This window comes from Culex quinquefasciatus, chromosome 2, assembly GCF_015732765.1.
Source record: "Culex quinquefasciatus strain JHB chromosome 2, VPISU_Cqui_1.0_pri_paternal, whole genome shotgun sequence".
Lineage (NCBI taxonomy): Eukaryota > Metazoa > Arthropoda > Insecta > Diptera > Culicidae > Culex > Culex quinquefasciatus.
In genome coordinates this window covers 76,712,340-76,726,573 of record NC_051862.1, presented here as the reverse complement: position 1 = coordinate 76,726,573, position 14,234 = coordinate 76,712,340, and the positions used below count along the sequence as shown (strand labels likewise).

General features: G+C 40.3%; 1 protein-coding gene and 1 long non-coding RNA gene across 2 annotated transcripts; one reads left to right on the top strand and one right to left on the bottom strand.

The window, feature by feature from the left end:
• Positions 1-2,291: 2,291 nt before the first annotated feature.
• On the bottom strand, positions 2,292-2,947 carry LOC6036738 (putative ATP synthase subunit f, mitochondrial). Its single transcript, XM_001846685.2, has one exon. It carries the CDS (start codon positions 2,858-2,860, stop codon positions 2,537-2,539), a length of 324 nt encoding a protein of 107 aa, XP_001846737.1. The 5' UTR covers positions 2,861-2,947; the 3' UTR covers positions 2,292-2,536.
• Positions 2,948-3,368: 421 nt separating this feature from the next.
• Positions 3,369-4,921, top strand: LOC119767486. The gene is made up of 3 exons (XR_005277543.1): positions 3,369-3,607; positions 3,668-4,410; positions 4,488-4,921. It is a non-coding gene; the product is annotated as an uncharacterized LOC119767486 (long non-coding RNA).
• Positions 4,922-14,234: the final 9,313 nt, after the last annotated feature.

The following is a 14,234-nucleotide window of genomic DNA, read 5'->3' as shown; positions in this document are numbered from 1 at the left end:
TAGTGCATCGCTCTCCATTTTTCAAGCTTTTAAATTGTCAAGACAACACTTTTTTCGATGGATCAACTATGGTCCCCTTGGAATGAACTATCAAGTAGGACATTTTCTGTCAAAAAGTGGCGCGAAGTTGATTTTTGAATATTGAAATAAAAATCAATTTTTAATTCTTTACGGTCGTACAAAGGGTCATTGTGTTCAGAAAAATAAGCTTTATCGTTGTGAACATTGATATCACCAATTCAGGTTTAATTTTGAGTGAGGATTTTAGACTATTAAGGGTGATGGCCATCCAGTTAGCAAGCACTTTTCGTCTCAATATTCTTCAAGGGTGTTCCCCTCAGGAACTGAGGAAGAGTTTCTTTTTTGTACATGAGAAAACTTACCGATGGAACGTTTCATAAAAATCCGCCAACATTGTGAGCTTACCAATGCGGCTTAGATATTGAAAAAAAATCTATGTACTTGACTTGACGGTGGTTAGAAAAATATGATGGAACAAAATCGCCGATCAAGTCCTAGGTAGGGGAACAGCATCTAATTCCAGCGTGCCTCTAATGTTGGCAGGTCAGAACTTTAACATTCAATCAAAGCTAATTAAGCGTTTTCAACTGAAATCAAGTGATAAATAGCTCAATAAGAAGTGAGCAAGCAAGTTTCGATCAAAAGTTTTGCAAAATTAGTTGTTTAAATAGTGAAAATCAGCAAATTGGATGGAGTTAGGAGCGAGTGCTTAACCTGCCAAACATACGAGAATTTTCCCTACCTACCTAAAACTTGCTGCATTTACTTCGGAGGCGCATCTTAGGTCATAAAATAACTGGTTTCTATTAGGGGAGATGGGGGTAAGACGGCCACCCTAAGGGAGAAGTCTAATAAAATTTACACAACAGATTATTTTGATCTCAAATTACGTACATATTGTTCTACTACTAGTCCATTATAGAAATGACATAAATTAGTTGGTCTAAAAACCAATTTTCAATACTTTTCAGCAATTTTAAAAAAATAATTGAAATCGTATATATATGAAATACGCGGGGTAAGACGGCCAATGCTATAAATTAACTTAATAACTTTGCTAAATCCACCCAAACACCTACATGGTTGGTTCAACAGACTTCTCTGAACATCATAACTATTTTGGTTGAAAAAAATCAGGTTTCAAATGTGAAGAAAAATGCTGTTTAAAAAATTTCATATTTTGGCTCAGTGAATTTTATACTATTGCGACCACATTTTATGAAAAACTATGAATTTTTACTACAAAACAAACACAATTTGATACAAAAAAAAATTAGTTTGTGTATTTCGATTAGAATAAGTAAATCAAAGTTATGTAAACAATATTAAATTAGCGATTTTTATGAAAAGTTTGATAGGATTTCATACTATACAATGAGTTTTGCTACATCACAGTAAAGAATGTTGTCGAAACGGTAGTTAACAGCATTTTGATTAAAAATGGATAGTTTTATTGAAAATGCTTTTCCTTTATCTACAAATATGTCTGTATAGTGAAAAAACGTCAAAAATATAACCTATGTCAAATAAAATCTACAAATTACGGCTGGCCGTCTTACCCCCAGAGGAGGTGGCCGTCTTGCCCCCAAATAAATTATTTTTTTAAACATTTTTTGTAAACAGTTCATCGCATTTTTTGAACTTTTTCGAGAGACATAATCTAGGGAACACTTCAATTTAACATGAAAAAATATTTGAAGACAGAAAAAATATTGTTCTTTAACAAAAATGCCTAAGTTGTAATTCATGAAAATTACATCCAGTTTCAAGTTCAAAAATTATTTGTTTATTTTGAGCTATTTGTATACTATTTCCAGCAATATTTCTGGCAAAGGTAACTCCATATGCATTATTTAGCATGAGGAACAGTATTGCTGAACATTTTAGTAATATTCATTAGTATACTTATTGAAACAGTGGGGTGGCCGTCTTACCCCGCCTGGCCGTCTTACCCCCAGCTCCCCTAGCGTTTGATCAAACTTTTATCGGTTATTTTAGATGTAGCCCTACGCCAAAATAAAATGAGATGGTCAATTATGAAATATTTCATATCGTTTTTATTAGATTTATAAATAATTCGTGACATAAATACAAACCTAATAGAATCGCAAAAAATACATTACTGAGACAAAATGCTCATCAGACAGTATAGATTCAGTTTTGACTAATATTTTAGAAATTAGAAAGCCTTTTTAACTGTTTGCACACGAATTAGAAATGGATTTATTCACGGCACTCCCGTTCACTCTCACTGACAGAAAAACGAAATGTTTCATATTTTCGACATTTTTTTTTTATTATTTTCTCGAATTACATAATTCTTTACTCGAATTAAATTACCAGAATTCCACCTCACGATATCCTTCCGGCAATCAATGCCTACACGTTTCTCCCATCCCTAACAGGCCGGTTTCCGTTGGCCAGATCTAGCGGCACAAAACATTCTCCCACACTCGATTCTTACATAATGACAGTTCTGCTTCCGGCCCGCTTCCAGCTCCAGAAAAACCACCGTTTAGTGGTACTTGTAGTTCCTGTGGTGCTTCAGCTTGCCGTAGTTGATGGTGTAGAAGAAGACCATGCCACCGACGATGACCTGGAAGAACGGGGCAATGCCCATCCGCTTCGGCTGCCAGTACTTGTGTTGCCATCTCCAGAAGGAACGGCTCACGGCACCGACGGCGGCCCGCGGGTTCTTGTCGCGGCGGCCAAACCAAGCGCCCAACTCACCCAGCTTCACCTGGCCGAACGGGGTGTCCGGCTTGCCGTAGAAGCGGGCCGGATCGTACGGTCCGTGCACCTTCGGGTTGTACTCCGCCGGATAGTCTCCGAAAGCCATTTTTCACTTCGAGTCGAGTCCGCAGCAGCAAATGGTGTGCGTGTTGCTCTGGCACTTTTCGTGGTTAGACTGCGAGCGAGCAAAGTGAGCGGTGAGAAACGTGAAGTGAGTGGATGAGATGGTGATGCGTGAAAGGTGAGGTAAACGATCGATCCTGAGCGGGTGAGCAATGAGAAAAGACATCACACATGGGGAAATATTTCAACCTCACTTTATGGCTATGAAATCGCTTATAAAAGCGGTTCCGGGGAAACAGTAATAAGTTATTCACTCAATTTAATTGTTGGTATATATGAGCTTAACATCCAGAGTTTGTTTTTTAAAAGGTCCAATAAACAATACTTGAAACTAAGTGTCCAAAGGCTTGATTGTTGAGTAAATAGCAAACCTCTTTTTACACCTAAGGGCTTTTGTTAATTTGATTATCATCCACCGGTGTCTACCGCGGTAAATGAAATACTTCATTTTGACATTTCAGGAAACATGTTCGTGTAGCATGTTTTGTCACGCGGTGGGTGCGTTCAGTGCTGCCGTTGTTGCAGCACTTTGTGAACGCACCCCAGAAATGTCAGTTTGACAAATGGTCACCAGTGAACGTATCCCAGAAATGTCATCTTGACAAACAGATTTTGATGTTTTCGTTTATGTTTTGTATTCCGATATGTAGTTTTCATCTGCTGCTAAAATTAATGGTGCAAACTTTGTAATTTGTACTGGGAGTGGGACATTTTTGCTCTGCTGATATCGGTGAGTATTACGAAAATTGTATTTTTTATGTTTTGCTAATGGTAAACAGCATTTTTTCAGAAATCGCATTATTTTTATGTGTAATTTACAAACCGAAGTCTCACCTCAACCCTGTCAACACGTCAAAGGTCCACCTCGGAGATCGCGACCCGAACCGGAATCCAACGCCACGAGAACGCGAGATTAGCTGAGTTTGCCTGAAGGGACCGCTCAAGAGGTTATCCTCTCAGTCTTCAAATCCCCATCAACCTGTGCTTGAATAAAAAAACACTGCTAAGGCCACCGGAACGTCTCACGGGTTGGCTGTGCCATCGGTCGTTTCAACACAGCTTCCGATCAGCCCTTTCGTAACAACCACGGAGCTGGATCTTCAATCACAAAAATCAAGTGGTTGCGGAAAACGACGGGCAGTAAAAGGGACCAGCGGAAAAGCGAAGCAAGTGGATGTTCCGGAAGTTGTTGCCGCTACTGCCTGACCAGAGAAAAAAGAAAACCAGATCGAAAAGAAAGGTTCCCGGGTCCGCATTCGGTGGCCGCCGCCCAAAAGGGATAAAGGGACGCATTCCTGCGGCTGCAGCCGCCGCCGAAGAACCGGAACTAGAATCAGTTGAGAAGAAGGGACGCGGTCTGAAGTCAGATGAAAATGGTACGGGTCCAGGGTGTTACAGTCACAGCTCCAAAGGAACGTCGCCACGGAAAGCCAAAGGCTGACGCGAAGGAACTGGAAGAGGAGGTGGCCGCTTAGCCAAAAAGGCAGATTCTGCAAAGAAGGCAGAGGCGGTCAACATGCCGTGGAGAAACCGGTGAGTTGAAATTTTGTTTCAATTTATTCTGAATACAGAAAACTGAGTGCAGCAATCAACAATATTCCTCATTTCAGATGCAAATTCTCTGCCAAATCCAGCAGTAGCTGCTCCGGGCGCAAAAAGGCAACAACATCCGAGGAGGCAGTTTCAGCAATTTCCTGGAACTGCAATCGCTGAGCGCAAGAAGGCTGAGCAGCTGCTTCGTCGTGGGCATGCCGATCGATACGCGGTCTGGCAGATACCGGAGAAACGTCGTCGGCGGTTGGCCAATCCAACGTCACGAGGAACGTCGCCAGAAATTTGTGGAGGAAATCACAAGATTGCGGAAAAAAACTTGCCCCGCGGGTGAAAGCGAGGAGCGTGGTAGTTAGTTTATTTTTGTTTATAAAGTTTTAGATAATGAAACTCAATCATTGTTTCAAAAATAGGAGTCTACAAAAGGTATACATATTTAAATAGCTTAGTGTGGAATTTTTGAGAATTCGAAAACAAAATAAAAAGATTATGAATAATAGAGGCAATCAGATTTGATCAAAATTGAAGAAAAAAACGTTACTTAATCCAGGAGGTTGGTGCCTTCCTTACATTCATAAAGTGAATACACTACACAGCGTATAAATAACACTTATTTTTTATCAAAATATCTGAGATCAGGCCTCAAAAAAAGTGTATTGAAAACACTAAAGTACTTATAACTTTTGATAGGGTTGTCAGATCTTCAATCTTTTTTAGACTATTATTTTTAGACTTTAATGCTTTAAAAACTGCAGTACCTAATCAGATTTGCTGTAGTCCCGATTCATCAAATTTACGGTACCAAAAAAACAAACTTCAGTTTGACAAAAGATTGTGCAGCATTTTTTAACACTGGAACGCCCAACGCATGTCCAAATTACACGGACGCCCAAGCCTCCCAAAAAAATTGGTACGGTAACTTCAACTCGCTGGTTCTCGGGCATAACTCACCCAATCAAGACAATTCTTTTTTTCCAGTGATTTGTTAGGATGTCTAGATAATCTTAGAACTTTGCAGAACTCAATTTGATCAAATCTGTAATTTTTGCGATCAAAAACATCGTTCCAACTTTTTTGAAACGACAGCCTCCGCGGAATTTTCGGCGATTTTTTTTCACACGCGAAAAAAAAAGTTGGAACGATGTTTTTGATCGCAAAAATTACAGATTTGATCAAATTGAGTTCTGCAAAGTTCTAAGATTATCTAGACATCCTAACAAATCACTGGAAAAAAGAATTGTCTTGATTGGGTGAGTTATGCCCGAGAACCAGCGAGTTGAAGTTACCGTTCCAACTTTTTTGGAGCCTTGGGCGTTGGAATGTTAAAAACTAGTTTTTTATCGAGTATGTAATATAACCGTGTTTGCCATCGTTTGGGTAAAAATTTAATTTGCCATTCCTTAGAAGTGTTTATCGTTGTTGTTTTCTCAAAACAAGGATCAATTTTTATGAGACAGAAGACAAAAAAAAAACTAAAAGAAAAAAAAACAAGAACAAAACAGAAAATAAAACAACAAAAAAAGAAAGCAAAAAAACCAAAAATAAAAAACCAAAAAAAAGGGATAACAAAAATACACAGGAAACGAAAAAAAAAGTCAAAAAAAACCAAAAACTAAAATTTAAAACAAAAAAAAAAAAGAAGATAAAAAAACCAAAAACAAAACCAAAACCAAAACAAAAAACGTTACTTAATCCACCCTTAGGTGGTTGGTGCCTTCCTCACATTCGTTGGAAAGGTCATTTAATTACCTATCCAAAGATAGGTCGCATGATATATTTGGACATCGTTTTCATCAAAATATCTGCGATCCTGCCTCCAAAAAGTGCTTAAATAACACTTAAGTGCTTATAACTTTTGATAGGGTTGTCAGATTTTCAATTTTTTGGACGCGTTGGAAAGGTATTTTGAATACTTGTTCAACGACAGGTTGCATGATAGATCCAGACAACGTTTTTATCATGATATCTGAGATCCGGCTTCCAAAAAGTACATAAATAACACTTAAGTGCTAATAACTTTTGATAGGGTTGTCAGATCGGCCGATTTCGTAGAGAGTTGCTCAAGTGCTAATAACTTTTGATAGGGTTTTCAGATCTTCAATGTTTTAGGCTCATTGGAAAGGTCATTCAATTATCCAACTAACGACAGGTCGCATGATAGACCCGGACATCTTTTTAACTGAAATATCTGAGATCCGGCCTCCAAAAAGTGTATAAATAACACTTAAGTGCTAATAACTTTTGATAGGGTTGTCAGATCTTTAATGTTTTAAGCTCATTGGAAAGGTCTTTTTAATACCTTTCTGAAAATGTATAACATGATAGGGTTTCTTCCAAAAAGATATTGGAGCACCATCATCCTGTACCGAAATGTCCATATCAAGGCATTCCCCGAAACCAAAATCGATCTCCGGCTACTCGGCAAGCTAACTTTCATCGCTCGCAACATTTAGTTCGAACACATCCCGGTTCTGGTCGCATCCTTCACCTTTGGATCTCCTCGCCTTAACCACTTGTTTGATCTACAAAGCGAAGGCTTCTATGCTACTTCGGTGAGCCGTGACCCTGCTTCCGAAATCCGTCGTCGCTAGCAAGCTACCGGAACTGCCAGTAGCAAAAATCGCCCTCGTTTCAACTCGTAGTCTCAAGCATTCCGCGAACTGACTCAATTACTAGTACCAGCTGAACCCACTTGGCGACTTTTTTCGATCTAAAAACGCTTACCGCCGCCGGCGGCTCGTAGGTTCCTCTAGGACCAACCTAGCAGCTGCTGGTGGAGTTTCCGCAGTGGCCCCTACTGGTGGCATGAGTTCGCTCCTATTAGAAAAGAACCGGAAGCGACTGACGCTTGACCCGCCAAACGGGTAAAACAGGACAACGACACCATCCCGATCCATCGGTACATCTGTGAGATCTGTGCCAGGTCGTGGACAAACACAACGAGGAGTTCCACCGCTACGAGCACCTCAACATCACGCCCTACCAGTGCCCAAACTGTCCGGTGGCTTTCCACTCCAAGATCGCTCTGCATCGGCACAAGGTGAAGACACGACCGGGAAGTCTTCACCAAAGAGTACCACATTTGCCACAAAACGATTCGCGGCAAATGCGGTTTCAATCGTCTTATGGCTCGGCACAGCGATCCCACGGTGGACATGGCGTCGTGCGACGTTTGCGGCAAGCGGTACCGAAAGTGAGTCCCACTTCTAGCATCATCATTCATCCCGAAAAACCAACAGAGGGCAGTTTGAAATAAACACCCTTTTCAATGAAAATCATTAACACAAAACTTTGGTGCACTCCGACGAAAAATAAAAACAAACAAGCAACTGTCAAAAATCAAAATCCACCGCTTTGGTGAGTCGCTGCACCAAGCTTTTTGTGTGGTGAGCCTGGTCAATGTTTTGGTGGAATTTCAGCAGAGAAATGTTTCATTTGAAATATTCTGAAATGTGTCATGCGACACACGCGCGTCGCATGAAGTATTTCAAGAAAATCCACCGCGGTTAACCGCACTCAAATTAACAAAAGCCCTCTAAGCTTCCATTCACCCCGGGATTCGAACTGACGACCTTTGGATTGTTAGTCCAAACTGCCTACCAGCGACTCCACCGAAGCAGGACGCCTCATACACCTGGATTGAGCTAACGACCTAACCCTCTAGGTTAGACCGAGGCCAACATTTACTTCCCCGTCCGACGGAAGGGGTGGTCAGACAAATCTCGTCTCGAAAAATGCCACCGGGACCGTCTGGGATCGAACCCAAGCCGACTGGGTGAGAGGCAACCACGCTTACCCCTACACCACGGTCCCGGATGCCCGGTTTTATATGTTTATAGGACTTATTAAAAAAACTCTAGACATGTTCAACGTCATCAGCACCAACTGGGTCAAAACTTACGCGAAGCACCAAGGGGGTCAAAAAAGTTGGAAATGCAACTTCAACCGGCTGTATCTCGGCATGATTTGGATGATTCTTGTTGCATTCGATCCGGAAGGATGTCAAGAATCACCTCCAACAAGGTAGATCCGAAACAGATGCGTCTAACCTAGGTTACAATGCAAAAGGCATTTCCAACTTTTTTCCAAGGGTTCCAAGAGCCGGTGAAAATGCACTTTTTTGACCCCGTTGGGGCTACAAGTGTTAAAAAAAAGGTCCTATAAGCTATTGTGTTTCATATGTTTAAAGAACCTATTCAAAAAACTCTAGAACTGTCTAAAATTAAATTCTTTCACAACTCACGATCGTAATTTGTCGATAGTAAATAGATTGAGATCACTCGATGGTAATTTCTAGATCAACCAACGACAAATAACGACTGACGATCGAGAAAATCTCGATACGCGTTTTCAAAAAAAAATAAAAATATTGAGATGAATTATATGAAAAAGGTTTGTTTTTATTTTCAAAAGTTGAAAAAAATAAAAATTTTAACAAAATTTGATTTGATTTAATCTTTATTATCAATTTTAATTTAAGCTGGTACAAATATTTTTAAAAGTTTTTGTCCAAATAGACTCGATAAATCAGGGGGCAAAATACTTCAAAATTTCAATAGAAATTGAAGTGCAATCAGCTTGAATCAATTTGATGGGATCGATTTAAAATATTTTGAGCTTTTGGGAAATTCCGTTATACAGCACCGCAAAAAGTTTTTTTTTCTCCGAACAAATTTGTTTTGCGTATGTTTGGCAGGTTAAGCACTCGCTCATAACTACATCCGATTGGCTGATTTTCGCTATTTAAACAACTAATTTTGCAAAAATTTTGATAGAAACTTGTTTGCTCACTTCTTATGGATCTATTTATCACTCGATTTCAGTTGAAAACGCTTTAAATGAGCTGTAATTGAATGTCAAAGTGCTGATATGGTAACATTAGAGGCACGCTGGAATTAGATGCTGTTCCCCTACTTAGATATTTTGAAAACTAATAATTGTAAAGCAACTTGGCAGTTGCAAAATGCATTTTAAAACACTTTGTTTCATTTAATTTTTAATACCAATGCCCTCCAATGCCCATGGCCTGTGTTTTAATTTTTATACATTTTATTTTTATTTTTTAACATATAGCAATTATTTATTTATTTCAATTAACTACATATTTCTGGACTCAGAATTCAGAATCATCATTGACAGTCATTGCCCCAAAAGTGAAAGACACCATCTACCACCTTAAAGCGTTGTATGCACTTCGGAAGGAATCGGTCAAGAAAAAATTCAAATGGGCAGCAGCGGTAGTGAAAGCAAGCCAGACAGGGTGAAGAAAAGCCCCAAGAAAACGCTCCCTCTCCTTTGTTCTGCTGTTCGTAAAGCTGTTTCTTGACCCCTTTCCTTCCGATCTCCTTACTAGCCTTAAAGCTTTATAAGTAAAAAATATTCATAAAATACTTACCGTCATCTGGGGCGAATCGGGACACATGGGGCGAATTGGGATACCAGTTTAAGCCTCGTTACTGTAAAATATTTGGATATTTTTTATAGGTTTCGAATAGAACAGACTCAGATTAACAAAAATAATGCATCGATTTCCAAGTTTCAAGCTTTCAAGTGCTCTAAAACCTGCTGTCCCTATTCAGACTGTAGTCCCAATTCGCCACAGATGACGGTATTTATAAGAAAAAGGTGCAGGTGGTTATGTTCTACATGACCAATAAGACAAAGAACTTTGTACAAAACTCTAAAAAGTCATTCTATTCCCAAGTAACCATCCAGCATTACTAGAAATCATAAATCAGATGCAAAATAGCATTCACCAGCTAATCAGCTGTAAAACGGCAAAGATTAAAGCAAATCAGCTCTAAAATAACTGCATCGATAACAGCCGTTTTAGAGCTGATTACCAGCTGCCACTAGCAACACTGTTGCAAATTGTCAAAAAACTGGCAACACGTCTGTCGTGTTGACCGAGAGTGAAAGAGTGCGACTGAGAAAGAAAAACAAAACGGTAAAAACTCGCTCACTCCTAGATCAACAAAACCAAAATAATCATGGTGATGGAAATTTGGATTCGGGTAAATTACTGCTGGAGTCTGTTTTTCTTCTAACTTTCGTGAGTATAGCATAAGATTATTACTTAAGAATCATCTATTAATAAACAAATATATTTCAGGATGCATCAAACAATGTATTTGCCCTCCAACGTGGAAAACAGCGTTCCGGACCATCAGCAATTGGCAGGTGAATTTTCAATTTCAAGGCTGCAGCTGCTGCAGACTTGACCGGAATTGAACGTTGGAATGCAGACTTGATGGGCTTGCGGTGCTCCGGCTGAAGGTTCAGGTGTAGGAAATTTCGATGAACAAATGATTAAATAATATCAATAAAAGTACTTAAGTCAAACTAAGAGTTACGCACGTTTTTCTCCGAAATTAAAAGATTAATTGCCTCCAGGCTTTCTAGGGAGACAATTTGAAAGAGGTTTTCAGAAAATGTAACAGAATCTGAAGCTGTTCAATCTCGTCAACAAAACATTTCCCAAACAGGCGTGACGATACGGGCCCAGGAACCACCAGTAAACATCGACGAACACTTCCATCATCTGGCATCAAATCCCCAACAAAGCAAAATCAATCAAATAAAATGATTCCCCTCCGGTCAGCTGAGCGTCGGTAAAGTGGTAACAAACAAACCAAAATAGAACAGACAGGTGGAGGAGAAAGGAAGAGAGAGAAAATATTTTTGCTCCTCTCATTTTTTTTTGACATTAATGACAATTGTGCAGGGTTGGATCGCCAACAGTAGGGGCCTAGCTGTAAAACAGAAATATAAAGTCCAAAAACAGCTGCAAATCGGTTGTAAAAGCGCTTTTGGTGCAATTTTGAAAACTGTTTAGCTGTTATGCGTTGCACTAAATGCGCTTATAGTGCTGAATAATTTCCTGTTTTAGTGCTGTTTGGTTACTTGGGTTGTTATTTATATTTTTTAATTCTTTGCCAATTTATTTAATCCTTAATAATTAATACTAATTTAATGTCTTCAATCATTGACATCTCTGTAATAATAAATTGCCAGAAAACGAAACTATTGCCAAAACAAGAATGGTTCGGAAAATGTCTATCCCCCCCCAGAAAAAACGGCATCCGGAAATCATGGACTTTACAACCACTATCGAAATGGCAAATTTCATGTCCAGTCTCAAAAACGATATTGCCCCAAGTCGCATGGTTCGATAAATGTCCCCGGTAGAACCTTCCCTCAGGGCAATGGCCACCCCGGGTGTGGTCAATCCTGTCAAAATGGCCATTTTCATTACCAGTATCAAAAACCATGAATTTTGATACCAATATTGCCCCAAGTCGCATGGTTCGATAAAAGTCCCCCCGGTAGAACCTTCCCCAGAGCACTGGCCACTCCATGTGTGGCCAAAATCCTACCAGATTGGTCCCAACCCCATTGCCCTAAATCATTCTGGTTTTCGGGTGACCGTCCAACAATCTTTATAAGAACAGAATTCCTCCCAAGTTGGTGCACAACCTGTGTCTATCAATGTGTGGATGTGTGTGTCTGAGCAATAAAATTACCACCGTGGATCCGTCTTTGACGAAACCTCGTAAGGTACTGAAATTTTCTGAGGCTAAGTGCTAGCTTAAATAGTTCGCATGAAATGTGGCAACATGGTGCAAATTTTGCCTTTTCTCTTGCTGTCGTGGAACTTTCACGAGAATGCACCATTTGCGAACTATTTGCTGTTACTTAGCCTCAGAAAATTTCAGTACCTACGAGTTTCGTCAAAACGGACCACGGTGGTAATTTTGCCAGACACACATCCACACACTGATAGACACAGGTTGTGCACTGAGGAATTCTGTTCTTAAAGATTGTTGACGGTCACTGAAAACCAGAATGATGGTTGGGACCAATCTGTAGATTTCCACACCTGGAGTGGCCAGTGTTTTCTTGGGATGATTACGTGACTTGGTATCAAATTCATGGTTTTGATACTGGTAATTAAAATGGCCATTTTGACAGGATTGGCCACACCCGGAGTGGCCAGTGCTTGGAGAATTCTTGGGGATTAATCGAACCATATGACTTGGGAGTATCATCATGGTTTTTGAAACTGGTAATGAAAATGGCAATTTAGACCGGATTTTTCACTCCCGGAGTGGCCAGTGCCCTGCGGAAGGTTCTACCGGGGAGGCATTAATCGAACCATGCGACTTGATGCAATATGGGTATCAATCAGCATACCCATATTACCCTTAGTCGTATAGTTCGGTAAATGTCCCCCCGGTAGGACCTTCCTCCAAGGCAATGGCCACTCCGGTTGTGGCCAATCCGGTCACAATGGCAATTTTCATTACCAGTTTCAAAAACCATGAATTTTGATATCCATATTGCCCCAAGTCGTATGGTTCGATTAATGTCCCCCCGGAAGAACCTTCCCGAGGGCATTGGCCACTCCGGGTGTGGCCAATCCGGTCAAAATGGCAATTTTCATTACCAGTTTCAAAAACCATGAATTTTGATACCAATATTGCCCCAAGTCGTATGGTTCGATTAATGTCCCCCCGGTAGAACCTTTCCCAGGGCACTGGCCACTCCGGGTGTGGCCAATCTCCTACCAGATTGGTCCCAACCCCATTGCCCCAAATCATTCTGGTTGTCCGGTGACCGTCCTAACAATCTTCATTAGAACAGAATTCCTCCCAATGTGGTGCACAAACTTTGTCTTTAAATGTGTGCGTGTGTGTGTGTGAGCAATAAAATTACCACCGTGGATCCGTCTTTGATGAAACCACGGAAGGCACTAAAATTTTCTGAGGCTAAGTGCTAGCTTAAATAGTTCGCATGAAATGTGGCAACAGTGGTGCAACATTCTCGCGTGACAGTTCCACGAAAGCAGAAAGCAAGACAAAATTTGTAAAGTGCTCTCAGCCAATCAGCAGCCGGGATTTTTCCTGCATTCATTTTTTATTTTCATCTTAACTTTTGAGCATGAGCATGAGCATGAGCATGAGCATGAGAGATCACCCATGGTTGCCCCTCCGTTGCTGAACAGAACCGTAATATCCTTTCAGCACTACTGATTATATGCTTCGACGATCTAGTGGTGTTTCCCTTATCAACAGCATGTATGAATGCGCTGAAAAGATAAAACACCGTGATTGCTAAAGCTAGATCAGTTGCGAATAGGTAACAGTCATTGGCCACCAACGGCGCCCGCCATGTCAGTTTGTAGATCTCGATTTTAAGGGACGGGAATGTTAGTTAGCGCAGGTTGCTACTAGGGCAGCTGATTTACTCTGTGCTTACACCCCACGAGCGCCAGGAACCTGAAAACTTGTTAGTAGGATAGGGTGTTTGGTCAGGATTCATCATAGAAGATGATGATGCGACCCAAAATCATAGTGTTTGTTGAAAAGTATTATGTTTTATTCTCAAGGCAAGCAATCGGATGTTGCGGATGAGACATTTCCCGTTTATCGGCTGCTAACTTTTAATTGAAATGGTTTAATTTTAGACAGCCGGCTGTGGAAAGATAGAACCAAAATTATTTGTAATTAAATGATGAAGAATTTAACAGTGTACTTTTGATTGAGCTGTTTTTATGAGTTTTACATGATTGATGTTTAGTGGAGTACTGATTAACGAAGCGAACGACGAGTTACGATGTTTGTCGAGCTGAAATTGTATGATAAGGTTTTGTTGTTGTTGCACACCGACGACGAACGCGAAAAAAAAAAACCTTGCGACCCGACGGAAGGGCATCGCAAATCAGACTGGCTCAATTGTCATCGATGACAACCAGAGCCAGCCGCACCTTAACACACATACACGCACGCGAAAAAAAAAACGAAAAA